This window comes from Halyomorpha halys, unplaced genomic scaffold (genome assembly GCF_000696795.3).
Source record: "Halyomorpha halys isolate HHAL.00 unplaced genomic scaffold, Hhal_1.1 Scaffold620.1, whole genome shotgun sequence".
Lineage (NCBI taxonomy): Eukaryota > Metazoa > Arthropoda > Insecta > Hemiptera > Pentatomidae > Halyomorpha > Halyomorpha halys.
In genome coordinates this window covers 37,026-60,604 of record NW_027107900.1, presented here as the reverse complement: position 1 = coordinate 60,604, position 23,579 = coordinate 37,026, and the positions used below count along the sequence as shown (strand labels likewise).

The 23,579-nt window shown below is 30.7% G+C and overlaps 1 protein-coding gene across 1 annotated transcript in view; it reads left to right on the top strand.

The window, feature by feature from the left end:
* omd (integrator complex subunit 5 omd) overlaps window positions 1-23,579 on the top strand; it is a gene marked incomplete at its 5' end in the record, with an annotated part of 47,776 nt that overhangs the window by 1,394 nt on the left and 22,803 nt on the right. Inside the window, 8 exon segments of the mRNA XM_014427082.3 lie at window positions 3,690-3,823; window positions 3,901-3,993; window positions 4,190-4,328; window positions 9,737-9,940; window positions 10,790-10,948; window positions 11,027-11,231; window positions 11,319-11,551; window positions 17,120-17,331. Coding sequence (XP_014282568.1) covers window positions 3,690-3,823; window positions 3,901-3,993; window positions 4,190-4,328; window positions 9,737-9,940; window positions 10,790-10,948; window positions 11,027-11,231; window positions 11,319-11,551; window positions 17,120-17,331 — 1,379 coding nt within the window.

The following is a 23,579-nucleotide window of genomic DNA, read 5'->3' as shown; positions in this document are numbered from 1 at the left end:
CTCTTCTTTAAATTTTTATTGTTAATCTGGTTTTTGTTCTAAATATCAGTATTCTAATTTTTTTTTTTCTTTTTATCATCTGAAAAATTATTCTGGCTAATTAATATAAAAATATAACATAAGTGATGGTACTTTTGGCTTAAAATCCAAGTTATTGTTTATGTATTCATGACTTTTGAAATTATGATTTTTTGTTTTAATGTCCGTTTTGAATTTAGACATGGGTTAAAAATAAAGATAGAGGATAAGGATTCTATTCTTTTTACTCCTTAAAATACACTTTAATGTTTCTGAAGGCAGAAAATGTTAAAGAATTTAGGATTTTATGGTATTATATTTTTCTGATGGATCTCGTATATTATTTGGTTCTGACATGTTATTTTTAACAAAACTTCTAGTAGTGTGGTCATAAAAAAGATTGCATTCGTTATCTTACAGTACATTTAGAGAGTACTAGATCTTACCTGATCACTGTCCATTGTTGCTGATGGTTATTTTAAATTAGTAATTTTTATGAACAAAAACTAGAACTAACTCAGATTAAAAATTACAGAAAAATTCTTGTAAAAAATTGTTTTGATTAGGTTTTTATAAAGTATTTCCTATTTGTTCAATTAAAGTGCTAGTACCACTCATTGAGTCGACCAATGATACTAATATTTAAAAGAAATCACTGTTATCAGGTTATTTTGAGATTCTGTTGCTTGTGTCTCTGTATTCATTTTATTTTACTTCTTTATCAGAATATCAGGATGTAATCAGGAAGAGGCTGTTGTTGATGTAGCACCCTTTGTACTTATGATGCACTGTTAACACACAAATAAAGAATGGATATTGTTATACAAATATCATACGAAGAATAGTAGACAAAGATTAGTAACAAGGAAAATAAAAAAATACTTATAGTCTTCTGAATTATACACATCACATAGATTTCAAAAGTAAGGTTACTTTTCAGGTTCATCTTGCCAAAAAGTACGTAAACTAATTGTCAATTTTAACAGATTCTTGATCAAAAAATGTCACCATGTAAAATAGGGTAATGATTCTGTATGATATTCCACTGATAGCTGATAATGAATGTGCTATCTCATTACTTCCTGGCAAAAGTAGAAATAATTAAGTAAACTTCATGATTTTTTGAGACCCGTTTTTCTATCCCTTCTGGATGCTGAAAAGACATTCGAATTATTATAGCCCTATCTGCATTTATAATTTAATAGTTTGGACATTTTTAGTGAGTTAACCATCATTACAATTCGGAACAATACCTTTTCTGTGTTTTGACTTTAGTATGTGTTTTCCGGCTAATTAGTGGTCATGATCGTGTGTAATCAGCCCTGTCTGTGTTGATTTTGCTATTAATTATTGACATTTTGAGTGCGTTAACGCTACCTTTAAATAGTCAGGAAATTGTTTGATTGGTGAAAATCTATTCATTCATTCGAGAGATATAAGAAGAATAGTGAATGAAATGTTGGAAAATGTTTACATCTGTTTTCATTTTAGCTTGCCTCTATTTAGTCAGAAGGTTATACTCAGCAGTAGGTAAAAAAACTTACCTTTGCTATTGTACATCTCAATTAATTGACTCTGAAGCTAAAATACTGAATAGAAATCTTATTAATAAAGTTTGAGTTAATTAATTTAACCACTAATTACATCTCAAAAGAAATCTTGAAATAAAAAAAATATATATACAGTTATACTTCAAAACTATGATTGAAACAAAATATCTCTCGAAGGATGTGTTGATCTTGAAGGTATTAAATTCATATTGATGACTTTTTGGAACTATGAGATATTGCAGCTAAAGTAACAATATCATATCAGTAGTACCATTCAAATAAATATTTATAACTCAAAAGCTGGAATTTTGTCAAATGATAAGGAAAGCTCAAGAAGGACCTAAACCTCCTTAGATATAGAGGTGGCCTGAGATGAATAGTATCAAGAAGTATCTCAGCCAAGTAATAAAGATTAAGCCTAAACATTGATCAAACCTCTCAAGGATCAGATGGCAAATATTTATGTGAATAACCTATATAAATTAGGTAATTCTAAGTTACACCGTAGTTAACCAAATCATCTTTAAAAATAATAGAATTTGTGTTATTTTAACCATTTAGGGTTTTTTTTTTTCAAGCTGCTAATAAAAGGGATATTTTCAACAAAGGATTTACTTAAAAGATTTAATTAAAAAAAAAAAATTATACATAGTTCTACGTAGTTGGCAAGGTTGATCTCGTACACCCTAGTAGGTAGCTCATGAACCTGGCAAGGGTGATCAATGATGAAGTATGAACAAATATTTTACTATGTTGAGTTCCAATTGGTGTTTCCTATAGAAAATCATACGTAAAATTTACTTTTGTAATCCAGAATCCTGTAAACCAACTAAAAACTAGCTAACACTTCTGTAAACTTACTTTCTTCTTGTAAGCTGGCCTCTTGGGAACAGGACTTGAAATACTAACCTTTTCACTTAGAAATAATCAAAATCCAGTGTTGCCAATGATGGTGTATATTGCCTGGAGCCTTGATAGATAGAGAAGTCTGAGAAGGAATAAAATTGGCTGGCAAATGCTTCCATTATCCGGAGGCTGGTTTCCTGGGAAAGAAATAAGTAACAAAAGATGTAAACAAAAGTAGTATATAATACTATGTTTATTCTCTTACTGACCTATGTGAGTGAGTCCTGAACTACTACCTCAAGACATAAGAGCCAAATCCAAGTAATGGAAATGAGGTACCTGAGGAGGAGAAAGCATGAAGGGACAAAATCAGGAGTACTATAATAAGAAGTACCCTGGAACATTTTAATTGAAGAAAATAGACTACAGTGGTTTGGCCATGTAAAGAGAATGCAGAAGGAAAGAATGGCCAAATAATGTATGAAACGAGAATCAATGAAAAAAGGACAAGAGGATGGCCAAGAAATACTTGGGATGGTGCAGTCAAAGAAGTATTAGACAAAAGAGAGGAATTGACTGCGATAGGTACAGAGAGAATTATGGATCCGGATCTATAAGCGAGCTTCTTACACTGCTCCACGGTATAAGAGGAAGGATTAAGAAGAAGAAGAAGAGTTTATTTTTATGTATAAATATATGATTTGTAAATTTAAAATTAAAAAATAATTGTATGCCCAAAGTTCTATATAACAACTTAAATTTTTATATGATAATAAATGTCTGGAGAATGAAATAGAACAACTTATTAATGGAAAATAGGTCATATAATCTATAATTGAGAGAAAAGAGAACAGAATCCTTTGATAACTTCTCAGAAATGGCTTGTTTACATGTTAATAATTTTTACTCAAGGCTTTTTTGTAAAATATTAATTATATAAAAAGATGTTATGTTTTTGATTATTTCGGTATCATATTTTACATTTCATTTATTTTTTTATTATATTCCTAGAATGTTTTACTGCATAGGTAATTAGTCAATAAGATCTAGATTTCTGCAGACATAAATGATAAATAAAATATTTTTTGTAGAAAAAGATGTAGTTCTTCCAATTTTATCATTTAAATGTGTTAATAATTTTTACTTTACTCATTGATTGTTGGTGTGAAACATGATAATGTATGATGCACTCAAGTTTATAATTTATTATGAGATTCTTCTATATGTGTATATTAGTTCATTATTTTTTATATACATTCAATTCCTTTCTTGTAGATACATGTGTGATGCATAGCCCTCACTTCGATTGGGTTGTCGCTCAAGTCGGAGGATGTTTTCCTAACATTGTAATTTCAAGAGTTCTCATAGCTGGTCTTCAGGACTTTGCAAATAATCACGGATCTACTAATGTAAAGGATTATGAAATGATTTTTTTTTTAATTTTTAAAATTTCTGATTATTTTATTTAATTATTGTTAAATTGCAGAGTCCAAAAATCAAGTCAGTTCTTGATATATTGATACATCTAGCTGGCTGCCATCAAGATGAAATTTTTGTTGCTTTCAAAGATATATTTAATGTATGTTTTATTTTAATCATTATAATTATTCTTATGTAGCTATTTGTTTATTTTTACTATTTGTATGTCTTTTCATGTTTGGTTTACTGATTTTACGTAATACATTACGTATCTTGTATTTTAACTGAATTAATGTTATTACTATTTTTATTTTGTTTTTAAATCTGACATGTTGTCTTGTGTTCTACTTTCTCAGTGGGCTTTAGATCCTGATGTATCAGCTGATGATAGAGGTGGACTTGTTGAAAAAAAGGCAGCTGTGGCTTATCTTCTGACTCTGGCTTCTAGATCATCTGTATTGTTGACATCACTACGTGATGTGGCTTTGGAATTAAGTAATTAATCACTTTCTTATGAATTTAATTTATTTGTCGTTCTTAGCATCTAAGCTTATATTAATTACTTAAATGATTTAATTTTATTTTACAACTCATTACTGCTTGATTGCAATTAAAATATTTGAAGTTGGTTCATAATGATCTGTTATTTATGTTTGTATTTCATTAATTAAAATTAATCATCTAAACTTATAAGTCATTATTTATTAGGTAATTCCTAGTATAAAACCTATGTTTTTATCATATTTTAATTAATTAAGGGTTTTCAGGAACAGGAACAGTTGTAATTGAGTAGTATTACATTTAGGGTGCTATTTAAATCCTTTTAAATTTTATTTTGTAAATCTGACAAAATTTTGGGTTAATTTACTAATTTTCTAGTTGTCTTTTCTCTAAAAATAAATTATTGTATCTTCATCATAAATATTAAACCAATTTATATTAAAATTAAGAGTTAATAAGTTAATCACAGAAATATTTAAAAAGTATTGACCTCCCAAGAATGGACATGTCCATATGATCACAACAGACATACTGTGCTCTCACAGTATTCATTGTAAATGTTGGAAAAATCATAATTTTTTTTAATTTCCACCATTTTTGGAATTTTAAAAACATACATAATTTTTAAGTTCTTTGGTTTTAATTGCTATTCTTTGAAATATGGTCAAGGAAAACGGATACTATGTCTTAATAGTAAAAACAATAATTAAAATTTATAGAAAATTTAATGACTTTTAATAACCCTCCCCCCCCCCAGCTTTGATTTTGCAAAAATGTCTTGATTGTGCATAAAAAATAAGAAAATTTGTTGTAGTCAGAAAGTAAAATGTAAAATCTTCCCCGTAATGTCTTCATGTAGGAAATTTAATTAAGAAGATGTCTCAGAATTGTGTTTTTACAGGTGTTCTGTATGTCTGTGGGGCCCTCCATTTCAAGGGTCCCAGAAAAAAATAAAATTATAGCTTGACCATTTTGTAGTAAAGTGATTTTTCAATTACAACTCAACAATCACATGAAATGATTTCAGGAAAAATAATTTTGTTTTAAAACGGTCAAATCGTAAAATTTTTTTTTTCTTTGGCACTTGAAATGGACAGGCCACACAATCGTACTTGACAGCTGTGGGGATATCACTATGAACATGAATATAAAAAGATAATATTTGGGATAAAATGACAATACTGGAATCTTTACTTCATTAAATTTCCTGCAGGAGACGTAATTCTTCCCAACTACTTACGAAAGTCCAATTTCACTGAGAAACAGTTAAAACAATTTTGAAAAGCAGCATAAGACCAGATTCAAAAACACAATTTAAGTCAAGAAACATCAGTTGTACAATGGTGCTAAACAGTGAAAAAAAAAAGAAGTTATTTCTCTAAAGAATAGTGCCTGGCAATAAAATGTCGATATGTTTTGAGAATCTTGAGTATAAAAGACATGGGTAACTACAGGCTTACCATCAACATTGACTTCAGAGGCTAAATCACTATGAAAGGAATACCGCTTTGTCTTGATAAGATAAAAAGAATGTGATCTATTATGATTAGCTATGGGATCAAGATAAACCGAGGTAGAGAGGTAAAAAACTTGAAGGTTACTCTGGACCAAAAATTACAATGGCACAGGTATATGCAGGAAAAAGTTAGCAAAGCTCTCAAGTGCCTATGGGCTTATAAAAGAGCAGTAGGCAAGACTTGGGGGCTTAAACCCAGAATGGTCTACTAGCTGTGCATTACAGCCATTAGATCTATGCTTTTATATGCAGCGCTAGTATGTTTTTTTTTTTTTTTTTGTTTTTTTTTATTGTGGATAGGGCAAAAATCTTTCATAAGACAAAGTGCAACAATAAAAGTTACTCAACAGTACAGTTTGAGATTCCTACTTACTAAAAAACCACCTCCCAATTCTTCTTTACTGCCCTGTGAAACTTCTGTCAAGCATTACTTCACGGAATCACAAGTTGGGCCCAATTATCCATCCTCCAGTTTGGAGCGGGGTAAGTAGGCCCTGAAGCAAACATGCTCTTTAAGCAGTTGAGTGAGGTAATAATTGACGTCTCCATGTTTCCTGGATATCCATGTTGATGAGGTCAGGGTGAAGATGATTCTAGTGGCTTTGCCATCTTTTGGAACATCCAGCTTCTTTCATCTGCCAAAAGATCTATCAGATGCATATCTGTGATGATGCACACAGCATCCTAGGATACAGTGCAAAAAAGCTCTAGTGACACATTAAGCACTCCTTCAATTCATACAAGCAGCTTTACAGAAATATAGCTAGTGTGCTAGTGCAAGGCCAATGAGTGTGCCCAGGGACCTCCTGAATAAATTGCAGAGGCTAGTGTGCTTAATGATTAAAGGTGCTATGAGTACTACTCCTACAGCAGCAAGGGAATTTATGCTTAGCCTGACTCAAATGCACTTGGAGATTGAAATACAAGTCACCACCATGTATAGGCTTGTTTAACTAGATGCAAGGTCCATAAGTTCTGACACTGGCAGGGCATGGGAGATATTCACCAGATTGAGGAGGACAGGGTTCTTTTCATGAACTTGGATACTAAAATCTGCAGATACAAAGACACTAAATTTAGGGTAAAAATAAACAGAACCAAAATTCATAAATCAAATCTAAGTATTAATTGTTACATGGATGGCTCTCTCATAGCCCAAGGCTTAGGAGCTAGCATTTGTCATAGGAATAAATCATTAGAGAGAATATTTATTTCTCTAGGGAAGTTCACATCAGTATTTCAATCAGAAATATTTGCTAAAGTTATAGGCAGTTGAGGAAGGGCTCGCTGCCAGAAAAAGACAGCTAGATTGCAATAGGAGCATTTAACAAGCCTATTAAACGATCTAGGGTTGTTGAATACTGCTATGCAGCACTCAACAAATTCTCATGTTACAATAAAGTCAATATTGAATGAGTCCTGGGTCACTGGCATTACTAATACTGAGATGCTTACAAGCTAACTACGAATGGTTCCGAAATCACTCCTACTACGGTGAAGTCTGTTTGTGGTATAAGACTTAGCTATGAAAAAAGTTAAATAAAGGTGGATTATGGCTTACAAGCTAAACTTTATTGGGTTGATAAAAAAAGCTACATCCTAAGCTGTTTCTGGATGAACCCTGTGGCGACCGAAGTGAAATATTGCTTCAACTGAACAGGGGCTCGCTAAGGGAAGTCACTGAGATTTAAACAGGTCACCTTAGACTTAATAACCACATGTTCAATCTTAAGCATAGGGATCACCTCTGTGTAGATTCTTTAATGCTGAGGATATATATGGCATACCTATATGTTCATATGATCAATTTTCAGATATGAGGTTTGCACTGTTTGGTATGAATTGAATTATGGACCTTAAAACAGTGTGAATTGATTAACCCTTTGAGTATAATTAGATTCATAGAATCTACTCATCACATGCTCTATATAATGTTGATAATGTTGTAATGTTGATGGTGTTCATTAGGCCTTACAGGTTGCAGTGCTTTAAGCGATATTTAAAAAAAATAAAATAAATAAAAATTATGGGTAGCTAAAATGTTTGGTGTTCTTGCTGAAAGCTATTAAGCTATTAACCATGATTTTTCTTTATGAAATTACACCATCAGACACTGCAAAACCGAGCCAAAGAAACAATTGAGATATATCATTAGAAAATACTTTTGCTTGAGCCTTATTCACCAGATTTGGCTCCTTCCAATATTACTTATTTGTATCAATGGGACCCACACTAACCGAGCAGCATAACTTTTGTATAATAAACGTATATTTTCTATACCAAAATTATGGTTTCATATCTGGTGTGCCTGAGTTTACCTGCATACTTCTTAAATGATATTTTGAAAATTTTAATCTATTTATTTAATTTACTATGAAGTTTGAGCAGACTAATGTATTTCATTTTCTGGACATAGATGTATAGTATATTGTGGGGGAAACACAAGTTTTATTTATTTGATGTATGTTATTGTAATAATGTATGGTTATTACATCTATATTTTTGTTACATTACATGTATATTTTTGTTACATTACATGTATATTTTTGTTACATTACATGTATATTTTTGTTACATTACATGTATTTATTGGTTTGATTGATATTTAGTATTTATATTATAATATATTTTAATCTTATTGTATTCCTAAACTTTTATTTACTGTCCAAATGTAAAGTTTACAAGAAAACCTAAGATTAATATTATTTATTTTCATTTTGCCTTACAGATTAAATATATTTAGAATACAGAAGGTTTATTTATTTTATGTTCCTATATTTTAGTACTTATATGTGCATCTTATCTTTTATTGTGTTTTCACTATACATTATTTACTGTCACATTATTTTACTATTTTATTCACAATTTTGAACAAATAGTATTTAGATGGATTATCTAAAAAATTAAAATCATTACTTCATTAATTTTTTAATTTCCAAATTGCTCAATTTCATTATTTTAAATGATCATAAACCACCAAACTATCATTCATTTAATGTTTTTGAAATACTGTTCATCTAACCTGGCAACTCTAGCGGTTTCCTCTTATAAATATTTCTCACAAAATTTGTTATTTAGATTTACAATTACTAAACTTAGAACCATATTACTGAAAGTAACCTGTATTCATTCATGCTCATCATTTCTTTGTCACCAAACGACACTATATGTCAATTGTAAATATATATCAAATATGTTATTATTTCATCTATTTCTGATGGATGACTTATTTAATATTATGGATATTTTTTTTTCTCCCATGCCAACGATAACTACTGAAACTAAAATTTAGAAATTCTCATTGCTTTGTCAATATTATTTTAACAATCAAAAAAGAAATTAGATGCATGTTGGAAGATTAGGATTTTCTGCTGAACTCCAATGCCATAACATTCGCAGCCTCGCATAATCAAAGATCCTAAGTTATGGAGACTTGGGAGAGAAAGAAGGCTTAAACCAATTATACCATATTACTTAGGCCATTATAAAATTTATGAAAGTTTTTCTTTTTCTTGTTGGAATATTTCTAGTATAGTATAATTTTCTTGGATTCGAGAGGAAAAAACTATTTGAACCAAAAATAAACTTTTTACTTCAGAAATTTTTGACACTCCTCTTTCCTTTGTATCATTTATTTATTTACTGTTGAACTAATTAACAATGAGAAAATGAAAAACATTAAAAAAATTTGGTGACTTCATTCCTAATAAACATGCCAAGAATTGAATTTGGTGAAATAACCGCTGAATCAGTTCCAATTTATTTAATGAAATTTCAACATTTAAAATGTCCAGTTATGGGAGAATCATCCTTACATACATTGTTATGCATTCAATCAGAAATCACTTAAGTTTGATTGTATTTAAAATAATCCTTTTTGTTACAGTTACACCTGAAACATCCGAAAAACTGATTCCTTATGGGAAACATTGGATTTCATACTGTAACAACCATCAAGCCTTATTTAATTTAGTGGTGCATTTGATAATATCAATAAATGACAAAGCTGATGAAATATTTATTAAACTTTTATTACCATTTGCGACTTACCATAACAGTGACATTAGTAGTGTTGCAGAAGAAATATTAGGTTTGTATATTATGATAATATTAAGTTGAACTAATAATTATTCCTAGGAATGCATCAAAGGCACAGTCCCCACTGAGACCAGACCGGTCTATTACCCATCTGTATTTTAAATGCATGTAGTAGATCTAGACATGGAGCAAAGCTTACTTTTGTATCCTGACTGAAGTGAAGCAGAGTAGAGTGTAGTGGTGCAGAGGGCGGTCTCTTTGTCTTACTATTTTACTTTTGAAAGTTAGACTGGAGTGGAGCAGGGTGTGGCAGAGTGAAGTGGTGTAGTGGGTGGGTTCATTATGTATTTCATCCTATTTTACTTTTGAAAAACAGACTAAAGTTGTGTAGCGGGTGGGCTCATTCTATTTTACTTTTGAAAAATGGACTGCAGTGGGGTGTGATGTGCTGGTCCAGCCCCAAGGGCACTATGCCTTACAGTGAGTTTAACATTGGACTAGTCTTCTGAAAGTTTTGTTTAGCTCCTTTTAGTCTTGATTTTTGTAGTTCTTCTTTGTTTAACTTCATTTCATTAACATTATCTCATGAACTTTATTTTTTTTATGAATGGAATATGGTCCGGGTGCGGAAAAAAAAAAAAAACAGCCCTGACGAAGCCCTGCAACATGGGGCGAAACGTTGGCTCAATAAAATAGTATAATTATCTACTATTTGAGTTTTTTTTTTACCGCACTTGGACCATATTCCATTCATCTGTACACACGGTCAATTAATAACCTTCCATTATTTTTTTTATGCATTATTCCTTTTTTGCAACCATGTAAGATTTTTTTTACTAAACTATGTAATTATAAATAGTTAATCCTCATTATTTTCTAATATATTTATACTTTTTTTAAGGTTTGTTACTCAAAGAACTGGACATTTTATCAAGAGGAAATGCATCTAAAATTCCTTTCTTAGAGTCTATTGGAAAAAATAAAGAAGATTTACTTAAATTAGTTCTGTCTGATAAAGAAGTATATAGATCTTCAGCTGTATCTATGATATGTTTTATGGGTAACCATGTTTTTAATTTATTTTTTGTATTTTATCCCTACTTGATTAATTGTGCTATTTTCTGATTTGTTTATTTAGGTCATCAAAATGTAGATGTATTACCGGAATGTGTTGCTTATGTTATATTAAATTCCAATAAAGATGAACACTTAGATGCAGTTGTAAAATTCTCACAGAACTATACATATAAGGAAGTCATGGCTCCTGCAATTAATAAAACTTTAAATGAAACAGATAAAGGAAAACTTACACGTCTATGGGCAAATTTAATTAAACTATCAAAGTAAATGTCTAGAGAATCCATAAGAATGCATTCAGTGGTTAGAAATCATTTTGAAGATATGTATTTATATTTTTTAAACTTCTGCAGGTGGGAAGCAAGTGGTACATTTATATCACTACCTCTTTTGGAATCAGTTTATACCAATCTTATTCCAATTGCAGGAAAGCTATGTCTTGAAACAGATGTGAAAATAGCTTTAGCTATGACAGAATTGATTCAGAAACCATTAGTAGACTCCAGTCGTCCGCTAAATATTAAATTAATAAGAGCGGTTTCTGACGCTATGATTGCATTTTTTTATCTCTACATAATGCAGTCAGGTAATACAAATTTTAAGATTGTGTTATGTTTTATATTTCCAATAAATATAAAATTAAAATTAAAATACTCTGAACATGAAATGCCAATTGTATTTGTATATTTAATGTTTTTTATCTACAAATTTTATGAATCTTTGAACACTTTCACTAGAATGCTATATCTCTTTCAATGGTGCTCTGTGGTTTCTTTCTTGGTTATATCTTTCTATTTGGTGTGCCTCTTACGTGGTTTCTTGCCAAATACTGTTGCATACACAGTAATACAGAGATATTCTGATGGGTTGCTTAGAGTTACAGATCCCACCAATCTCAATCATGCTATGAAATATTCATTGTCAAGGTATACTCTTTTAACCCTTTAATTTTTGTATTAATCCTCAATCTGATTTTTAATTCCTTCTTCTCTAAAGCTTGTAGTTTGAAAAGAATCAAATTGGTGGAAGGTATTTCATAACCTTTATGACCTATTATGTCCTATAGTAAATGATAAATGGACAAAAAAATTATACTGAAGAGGTATAAACAAGTTCCAGTTCATAACATTGAGTTTCTTTGTGGCTTACCTTGAAATGTAAAAACCAATGATTATTATTCATCCTTATTTGGCTGTTTCTATTGAATAGAAATTTTTTTGTAGTTTTTCATTCACATTTTCTTTAAATTTTTTACTTATTGACAAATTTTAAAACAGAATGAAGCTCCTATTCCTTATCACGTTCCATTATGGTTTTTGGAGTGCAATATTCATTTTGGCTTTGGTTTTTGTGGCTTAGTCTATAGCCAACCTGATCTTGTCTTATTTAGTTCCCCCTAATGACTTTATGTTCCAATGTTTAGGTCTTCACCCTTTCTTTTTTTTAAATTTTATATTTGTTATTACTTCTATATATTATTAATTCACAATTTATTACTCCAGTGATAGATTTCCAATTCTATCACTCATTACTGATTAGTTAGTATTCCATTAATTTATATTTTTTCTGTTTACTATGCTATGTTCCCTTTTTTATCAAGTATAATAAATTATTTATTTGTTTATGGGGCAACCCCCGTATGAATAGAGTTAGCCTGTAAAATACATAATTAACTATATCATTGTAGTCATTTTACAAAAATAGTGAGTTAAAATTCATTTATATAAACTAATAACAAATAGTTAACTGGGTTATCTACATTCATCAGAGTAAAAAAATAAATATATATATATATAAATAATAATATAAATGAAACAAAAACTATACATCCCATTGTGAAGATAGGTAATTCTAATCATAAATTCCAATTCTAATCATAAAGTTTTGTATTACATACATAAAAAGAAGTTTAAGATCCGATTGTGAGGGTACTGACAGAAATTCATTTAAATGATTTTGGCTAATATTGGTTTCGGCAGGTATTGGATTCGGTTCTCTTGGTACGCAGAACATTTTGTTATGAAATGGAAACAATCCTCCGATGCTGTTCACCAGTTTGCCATCACAAGCTAGACAAAGCTTCTGTGGGTCCAAAGTATATTTGTGTGGACCGATACCTAGAGTCATTGCATATTTACCAGAGAGTCATAACTGGGCAGTTATTCTCAAGTAAGCTACAGAGCAGCTGATTTTTAGGTAGCTTTGAGGAGTGTCCGTGTTAGACCGTTTTAAGACCGTACTGTACCATGAGTTATAGGTCAATTCTCTTAATATAAAGAGGTTTTTATCCTTGACAATTTCCCTATATCCATCCTACATCCTAGATCTCCCACATTCTAATTTTGATACTCACCGGATCATTGAATAGTATTGGGTCAATTATTCCGAAGCTCTCCAGTAGTTTTTTAAACTGCCTTACCCAGTTATATTGCAAGCTCAACTGGTTGTTACTGTCTAGCTGCAGTAGCTTTAAATAACATTTTTTCGCAAAACAAGTACAATTCATGTTAAGTATTTTCGTTAAGCGGGGGAAAGTTTGCTTAAAAACGTGATATTCTACAGGAATGGATGCCACTTCTAGTCTTACTATAAAGTGTGAGGTGTTTCTTTGCAAACACATTAGTTGCTTCTAGTACCTTGCTTGTATATTTTCCGATTCCTCTATGTGCTTTGAGGCCCAAATAGGTGCAGTGTAGAGGATACAACTTAATATACTCAACTCATAAAGCTCCTGCCTGGCATCCTATGAGATTACTTTAGCTTTCGTGCAAGTACTCAGTAAAGCCCTGATGCTTCAGTTACTTTTAGATACTATATGCTTTATTGCAAGTTTAAAGAGTCCTGATGAACTAAATGCTATTCCAAGGTATTTATATTCAGGTACTTCTCCAGTAATACTCCTCGAAATATACACTTTTGCCTCTTTTAGACCTACCACAATAAGTCTTTAACAGTTTTGTTTTTTCTATGTTAACGGTTAAGAAATTTGATTTGCAGTATCTTTAAAATATTTAGTTTTGATTGGACATCGGTCACAGAGTCCCCAATCAATGATCCGCATATATAAGGGTCATCATTTTTGCATATATAGTGAAATATTCATTCCATGTACCCCATTTCTTTGAAAAAACGTGTATATATCTGTGATAAATAAAGAGAATAATAGGGAGCTTAGAATATCTCCCTGCAGAAAATCCTCAGTAACTTCTATTGGGTTACTCAAATGGTTTCTATATTTTACCAGCATGGTTGCATTATCATATAATCTTCAAGCATTCTAAGAAATATGCCACTTATTCCCATTGAGAAAAGTTTAGAATGTGAGATCGAATGCTCTTTGAAAATCTACAAATATATAGTAAGCAGTACGTGGAATTTTAATAAGTTAATTTGTGAAAGGGTGCTTGAAACAAAAATATTGTTCAAGCAGCCTCTGTATTTTTAGAAGTTGTGTATGTTTTAAGAGTGAATTCTCAAAAATTGCACTTCCGGCGCGTTGTAAGGTTTTTTTCTGACTTCTCGTTTTAGTATCCTAAGCTCACAGTCAAACCGTGGTTTCCTAGTTTTTATAATTTGTTTCCAGAAAATTTAATTAAGTTTAAATTTTTAGCAGTTTGGATTATAGTACTAACCAAATTATCATTTAATTCGCTCACATTTAGTGATTCAAGAGAAAGACTGATGCAATTTGACATATTGTCATGATAAATCATTGATAGACAAGGATTCCATAAGAAATTGGTATTCCTTTCCTGTGTTATTTTAGAGCATGAGAAGTTATTACAACCATCTACACAAATATTCTACAGTAATTGCGTCGGCAAATGATCTGAGACTGTATAAATTTGGGATACTTCAAAATCATAAATCATAGGGATATTATTCAAATGACTGCAAGAAACATCGACAATAGAGTGTTCCAATGAACTGCAAAAAGTAAAATTTCTCCTCTCATCCCCCAGCTGAACTTCCATTAATAATATGAAAAGAATTTTATTCTAAAAATTCTACAAATATTTTACCCTTTTAATTTCATGTTTTATCTAAAATTTTCTTTTCATGGCTTATATAGCTTTTTTCGAATAAAGGGTCTTAACCCTGATTAAGATCAGAAAATCGGCAGCTAGCTTCCCCAACAATTATAAACGGAAAGTTTCTATATTTATTTATTATTCTGTTTATATGGGTTTCAAATAATGTTAAAACAGAGATAGTTTCTATTGATGGTTTAGAATAAAAAATGCCCAATATAAACACCTACTTATTACACTTTAACCCTTAAGAAAAATCCAATATTGACATTTTTTTATTACTGTAGTGTTGTAACTTGATGAATCATATATAAGAGCCAGTCCCCCTCTGTCCTGTCCGAAAACATCATTCCTTCACAACTAGAAGTAGCGAATAGGATAAGGCCCTTAGATATAGATTTTAAAACATGTGTTTCCATTAAACTAATTAACTGATTTGAACTGTTCAGTTTAGCTATATTAGCGGTGTTTTTAAAACCATTTATATTCCAGTGCATAAGGTTTACTAACTTAGTGCCATAGTTGACTACTGCAGCCGGCTGTTAATGTTGACGGTGATAAGGCTTCCAGAGGCTCAGCTATATGTATTGTAATATTCAAAAATTATTTAAAATAAAATAAATGGAATTTTATGTAGTTTTTACTTATTCTCATATCTTAAGTATAGCTTGGGTTAAAATGAAAAGCTTTAATGTTAAATTGATAATAGAATTTATTTAAAATTTTATAACATTTTCGATTCCCTAATCTCAGGGCGGGTTTCTAGGCAATCAGAACATACATGCCACCACTAATGACACTGAATTAAAGTATTTATTAGGTACCTTTACAAATTGGCTTCAATTCTATTTTGAGCAACACTAACCAATTACTCTATGTCTTTGTTCTCAGCAAACAAACACTCACTAACTCTAAACAAAACATTTTGTCTTCTTTCCCAAAATGCTATTTCTAACGGTCAACAAGAGATTCTTTTTTAGGCCGCCCATAGCTCAGTGGTTAGGACACAGTCTTACCAATTTGATGTCTATTGGCGGTGCCGGTTCGAATCCGGCCTGGGGCGTTGACTCTTTTCATTGCGTGGCGGTCCCACAAAATGAAGAACTTTAACCCCCAACCATGGTTAGGCAGTATAGGACTCCAATGGGATGCTTGGCCGAAAAAAAAAAGACTCTTTTCACCTCTGCTCTCAGGAGACGTCCTCTCACCAGGCGATCCAAAACAAAAAGTCCCTTATTCTTCTTGGGTGACTCTTCGATGTCTTCTGTTTTCAAGATGTCTCCCCATCCAGGAAACATTCCTCGCTGTGCCTAAGCAATATAGATCAAAAACTAAGCTCTCTTCCTTCCCCTTCTATAGAAGTTCGTTCTTAACATCGAACATTGAAGATTATTAGTTGTCTGTTTGTAATGATTGTAGGAAGATGGTCTAGGTTATGATAAAAAAGTTACAAAATTAGCAGAAATATTTTTTCTCCTATTTTTGTTCCTTTTTTGACCACCACTCCTTAAGTGAGAGGATTGTCATAGTGAATAATCAAGAATTTGCTGTCTTGAAACATGCAAAAATATAATTAATTCAAATTAGGGCGGTAAGTGAAAGTTGTGAGATTTGCACACAACGCAATATTTTTTGTTTATTCCTTATTACTTTTTGAGAGACAAAACCAACCAAAGGCCTAAGGCGGTAATTAAACAGTTTCCTTTCAGAACTCTCCTACCTCATATCTAAAATCTGTCTAGTTTATTTTACAGCGTTTATAGGTCTTTCATTTACGATGTCTTCTCACAAGCAAAGTTGATGTATTACAGTCACGTGACTTATTTGAAATTTTATTGAAAACTATTTCTGTAAAAGCAAGTTTTAAATGTCAGAATTTGTCATCGAAAAATCTTAATCCTTTAATAGAGTGAAAGCTGTGAAAAAAATTTACTATATATTTATGTTATTCTGGGAAAAACACAGAAACCAAATAATATTGTAAATTGATTGACATTTCATTAAGTTCAAAAATTTTATTTTTATTTATTATTGCTGTAAAATTAACTTTTCTATTTTAATTGAAATTATTTTTTATTTTTATGATATTTTTCTTCTTTTTATAAAAATTAATTTCTTTATAGAATGGATTGAACAGATTAAGTGTGTAAAAATATCTTGTGTAATTGTTAAAAAGTTATGCTCGATTGGAGGCCTTGCTCGCAATCATTTCACAAGAGAACTTCTCAACAATTGTATAAAAAAAAAACCTAGTGTATTATTTGGGGCTATTCCTTACTATGGTACAAAAATTATTCAGCCACCTGAAAGTTTAATGGAAGAGAACAATAAACAGGTAACCTTTTCCATTTAATTCTTTGGACTTTAATGCTGTAGTTTAAATAACTCGATAATCAACAATGCGTTCAAGTACCCCAATATACTTACTTATGCAAAAAATTATTCTTAATAATAAGTGATTTTTTGTTATTTTTATTGCATAAAATAAGGAGTGCTAAACTTCTCTCCTTCTTTAAAAATACCATCACATAGCATAAGGGGGAGTGCTAAATTCCTCCTTTTTGCAACACTATTGCATAGCTTAAAGGAGAGTGTTAAACTTCTCTCTATTTCTATGACACTATTGCACTGTATGGTAGCACCTAAAGCTTGGTAATTTAGAGCTGAGGTGGATCTCCTCACTCAAACAAGTAGCAATGTGGATTCTCAGGATCATACTATATTAATGCTGATTCAAAAAAATTTCCTAACTTATGATTCTCTCTTAACTTTAATGTTAATGTGTAGGTTGGAAATGAGTGAGTTAAAAACCAGTGTTGAGAAAAAAATTTCTGATCAAAAAACATTTTCATTAAGAAGCCTATATTATTAACCTTGGATTCAATAGGAGGAAAAGATGTTCGTGGAGAGGGGAGTGTGGTCAGTAATAACGAACACAAGTAAAATAAATTAATTTTTACTTTTTGTGTTCATTTTTACTATACACCTCAGACCATCTTTTTCTCATTTAAAAAATATTTTCCATCTATAATTATTGACTTCACCACATGAAAGAGAAGATTAAAGCTCAGAAACTTGTTAAGTTTTCGATGATTCAAACAATAAAACTATTGATTTTTTTTTTCAAGGAAAAGTCAAACCCAACACTTCCTTAAATCTTAATTGTGATGAACATAAATGCATTTTTTAAAATTTTGAATTTCTGTCAAAAGAATTAAAATTTTGCATATTATTTACATTTTCACTTACAATATATTCCCTTTATACGTAACTGAAAGTAAACAAAGGTTGGTAAAGTAAACAAAGTAAACAAAATTCTTCATCTGAATCATATTAAAAAACACAAATCTGAATCATCAGAGAAAACATCAATTAGAATAAATACAGGTTTAGATGAATAATTGATGTAAAAAAAAAACATTCAGTTTATAATATAAATCTTGAATGATACTTACTTTATATAATTTTTTTATTTAACAAAAACTCCATTTTTTTTTTTTTACTCTTTATTTTATATACAAAATTCAGAGTACTGGACGGTCTTAAGATTTTTTTATTATTTTTAAAACATGCAACAATAAATATAATTGCGCACATATTTTTAAATTATCATGGAATGAAAATTAGTCTACTCTATGTAACACCTAATACAAATCTTACTATATCACAGAAACTGCAGTCATTGTACATCAATGCCTTTCCCATCATCCCTCCCATTCCCTACTCAAGATTTCCTGTAACCATAGCAATCAAGACTTATTCCTTTTCAGTCACAGTTACATAAATTGTTTGCCCTCCCAACCAATCCATCTCCAATTCCAATTCTTCACTTCCTTAGGGCATCATTTCATTTTAGGTGGTGACTTAAAATCAAGCATTCCTTAACTCCACTGTCATTCATCAGAGGCTCAGTAAATTATAACCTCTTGCCAAATCTTGACCAATAACATTGACCTCAGAGTAACCCTGAAAAGCTAAGACCTTGGTGATGTATATTCCTTTGCCTCCACAGTGCTAGCTGTTCCTCTCTCAATCACTCTCTGAAAACTCCTGTTCCAGATCACTTTGACAACATACCAGACACCCAACTGACCACTGCTCCTATAATTACTATTGTAAGTAATTAAAGTGAGAATTAGGCATCTTCTGATACCAGTCCTTTAATTCCTATCTATCCCCCCTTTCTACTTTTGACAATTTGCTGTGGGATATCACTAGAAGAATTTTAAAATCCTATCATGTTTCCTATCCCCTCTGGCAAGATGATGGCTCCTGGGCAGCCATCAATCTGACGAATATAAAGCAGAAAAATTCACTCAACTCCTTTCCAACACATTCACTCCTCATCTAGAATCTTATCCCACCCACACCACAATAGTAGACAAATTCCTTATGTCACTAATCCCACTTTCCTTACCTCCTAAACTGTTCATTTTCCTCTCTTATGGAAACATTCCTCTTATCATTCTTTTTCAAATAACATCTCATAGACCAATCAGCCTTCCTCCTATCTCAAAAATCTTTGAAATGATCCTTCATAGAGAACCCTACCCATAATTGAATCTCCAATTCTTCCTTCCCACCAGATTGAATTTCGTACTCAACATTGCATGGTTCAGCTAGGATTTCAAGTAATTGACTATCTTTCCTCAGCCCTGAAGTGCAAACAGGTTTGGTTGGAGGCAAACAGAATGTTTGGGTGCATTTCCAGTCATTTTGCACAGGATTTTGACTAGGTGTGGCACCCTGGATTGCTTTTCAAGCTTAAAGTCCATCTACCCCAGTCCTAATATCTAGTCCTTCGATCCTACCTGTCAGACCGCTCCTTTCGTGTTCCATGTTGTACAGATTTTTCTGTTATCTTATTGAGGCTGGTGTTCCACAAGGCAATATCTTGGGTCCTGTCCTCTACATTCTCTAACACCCCTCTTCATTCACTGCATTACATGAAAAACTCGCCCATCATCCTAATCCCTTAGCACAAGTCCTATCTAGCATCATTACCTGCAGTTGTCCTGAGATATATTATAAATAATTATATTAGAGTTCTGGCAATGGCCAGAATCACCAGTAATGTCCTGAATGTCTGCGGCTAGCGCCCTCACTCATCCTTCACTGGCTTTTAATACCAGTGACGCAGTTGAGAGAGAAACACTGGGAACCTCCTGGAGTCCTGCTCTTTCCTCCAAAAATGGAGGAGAAAGCTCAGTTCAGAGTTTCCCATGCTGAATATATATGTGTTTATTGTAAATAGGAATGATTGCGTTTAAAATGTTATTTATTATTTTTATAATCTTTTTTTTTTCTTGCATTTCTTATTTTTTTATCATTTAACTTTATTGTAAGGTTAAGTCTGGACTGCTGTACTTTAGATTTTTATTAAAAATGGTATTTGCATCTTATTGTTGATAATTATTAGCTTGTATTTATATTAATTATTAGATTTTTTTTTTAGTTTAATGTACGAACATAATGTTTATTTACTAAATCTTATTTAAAATTAACTGTTTTCTGTATTTTTTTGTTATGTTTATTGACTTTTTTATTGTCTTCTATTATATTTAAAATTTTTACATTATCAAAATTAAATTTCTTATTATTAATAATACAATGGAAGATTGTAATTATAGATAATCATTTGTAATTAATATAAAGAAGATGGTCCAGGTGCAGCCAATAAGCAACTCAAATAGTACAGAAAAGAACTTTCATTGTACAAAACTATTTATCAGGTGCTTAATAAGTAGTTTTCTACTATTTGAGTTGCTTTTTGACCGAACCTGGATTATCTTAACTTTAGTACTCTGGTTTGACAGAGCTGTTCAGGCCACTTTTATTCCATTACCCCAATTCTATAAATTCTAAACTCACTGTATTTCAACAGTGTAAGAACCTTTAAGTGAGCTGTTGCTAGCAGAGGTAATTCCTAACTACTGCAGTATAGCCTTTTTGGATTAGAGAAAACAGTGTGATGGTGAACTTACCTAGTTTGGTGCCTTTGTTTTCTTACCTAGTGTATCAGTTGTTATTTACTTCCTTTCACCTTAACAGTTTTGTGTCTATCAGAAAACATAGTGTCTATTTCATCTAATATATTAAACAGTGTTATGAAACATTTATTGACAGTTACAGGTGCAAAATTTTACCTTGTTACCATAAAGGAGTAAATCCTTTATTTCTATTAATCATTTATCTTATTTCTATTAATTATTTATTAACAAATAATATTGTTAAACGTTTAACATGTTCTACCTCCTTCTAGAATTCTCTTCCTATCTTCATTCGTCAATCCTCATCCTTCCTATTCCTACTCATCTACCTATTCCTTCACCTACTACATAACTAAACATCCGCATCTCTATGTATACAGCCATTATTGACTACTATTATCAATTATAATTTAACTGAATAAATGAAATGAATGAAGGTTTTTATGTTATTTCTACATGTATACTGAAACTTTTAAATGTCTGCCTGAAAGTTAACCTTAATTTGTGAACAATGTGTTTATTCTTGGAGGACATTTGTCCCAAAATAAAATTATTTTTTTAATTTCATTCATTTCATTTTAATAAAATTAAAAATTCATTCCTTAAATTGATAAATCACCCCAAAAACATGAAAGATAAAATAATTATAAATGAAAATAGAGATGTAATTTATGAAATTCAACCTAAGCAATCAACAAAAGGTTAAGAGGAGAATCATCTCATAATAAAAAATAAAAAAATGAGTTATTATTGAGCTTTACAATTTTCTAAATTTATTATCTTTTAATATTTTTATGGTAACTGTTTTATAAAGACATATTCTAAATCCAAAATTTTTAGTTCCTGGAAAAGTGGTATATAGGATTCTTGTTTTCTTTTATATTAGTATACTTTATACTTTGATCACTGCAATTAAAATTTTATTACCTGCTCCATCCCACACTGGATTACAGACTAAGCCAATGCAAAATATACTGTTTTTAAAAAGATATTTCTCAGTCTATAAAAATGTAATTTAATTTTCTAGCACTTGTTTATTTCTTATGGATTCTGATCCAATTTTAGATATTTATCAACATAAATTTTTAAATATTGTATGTAGTTACATTGTTCTAAGTATTTATTGGTATCAACTTTAATTTTCAATTCATTTGGTTGGGAATTTTTTTCTATTGAGTGCAGAGTGAATTTAGTTCAATTGATGTTTATTATTAATTTAAACTGATTTAGTTTTTTCATGATATGGTAAGTGAAAATTGTGTGATGTATGTCCTAGATTTTTTAAGCTTTTATTTTTTCTTGGACTTCCTTGCAGTTATTGTTTTCATGAAAATTATTATGGCATTGTCTGAAAACAGACTATTTTTCCAATATCAACAGCTGATTGAATTTTATTGATTTGAATCAAAAAGAAATATAGATCCTAGTACTGTTTCTTGTGTGATTACTCTATTCACCATATTCATATTATAGATTAATGAGATCGGTCCATAATTTCGTATATTTGTTTTAGTACCTTACTTGAAAATTAGAGTAATTATATAAGTTGTTAATCATTTCAACAACTCTTAAAAAATAAACATTTTTAAAATTTATATATTGAATTTTATTTTTATATTTTATCAATTCTAGGAAATAAACAAAAATAATGTAAATCATGCATGTAAAAGGTACCATAAGTTTTAGTCGTGAAATTCAATTAAAATAATCGTGAACATTTTTAATATGACTAAAGAACAGAAGAAAATCAAACAAGCAAATGAATATCATTATGAAATTTATAATTACAAAATATTTTTTCTATTCAACATCTTAAATTTACTGGAATCTACATTTGCTGATAAGCTCATCTGTGTTCATTTAAAGGTTTAAATCCAAACTGAGGACAAGAAAATATTCTGTAGAAGTTCTCAATGGAGGTAGTCGATCAGAGACCTAATGTTTTTGGAAAAGTTGTTATTGTCACTTGGTTGAAACCCCCACTTTCTACATTTTGGCCTCCTTTACATCGCCAAGCAGTTAGAAGGTCTACTTGTACTATCTGATCCCTATCTGGGCAGGCTAATAATCTTTGCTGACCTCTAAATTAATTTTGTGTTGATAAGTTTTTTAAGTTTGAGATCAGCAATGCAGTTACATTAAAACCTGCTAATTTGCTGAGGAATTAAACCAAAAAAATTATTGCATGTTATAAAATCTCTTTTCCTAGTTTGCATAATATGTAGATTGGTGATAAACTGTTTTCAAATAAACATGTTTGATAAGCTTGTAATTACCAATATTGAGCCCTCCCAAACATCTCAAGTTTGCACTCTATTTTTGAATAGTAGTTTTTTTTCTATTGCTACATGGAATAGCATTCAGCATTAGCCCATAAATTATTATAATTTACAGTATTATTACCTATATAAGTAACTTTTTTTTTTTCTTGCATTTCTTATTTTTTTATCATTTAAATTTATTGTAAGGTTAAGTCTGGACTGCTGTACTTTAGTTTCTTATTAAAAATGGTATTTGCATCTTATTGTTGTTAATTATTAGCTTGTATTTATATTAATTATTAGATTTTTTTTTTAGTTTAATGTACGAACAT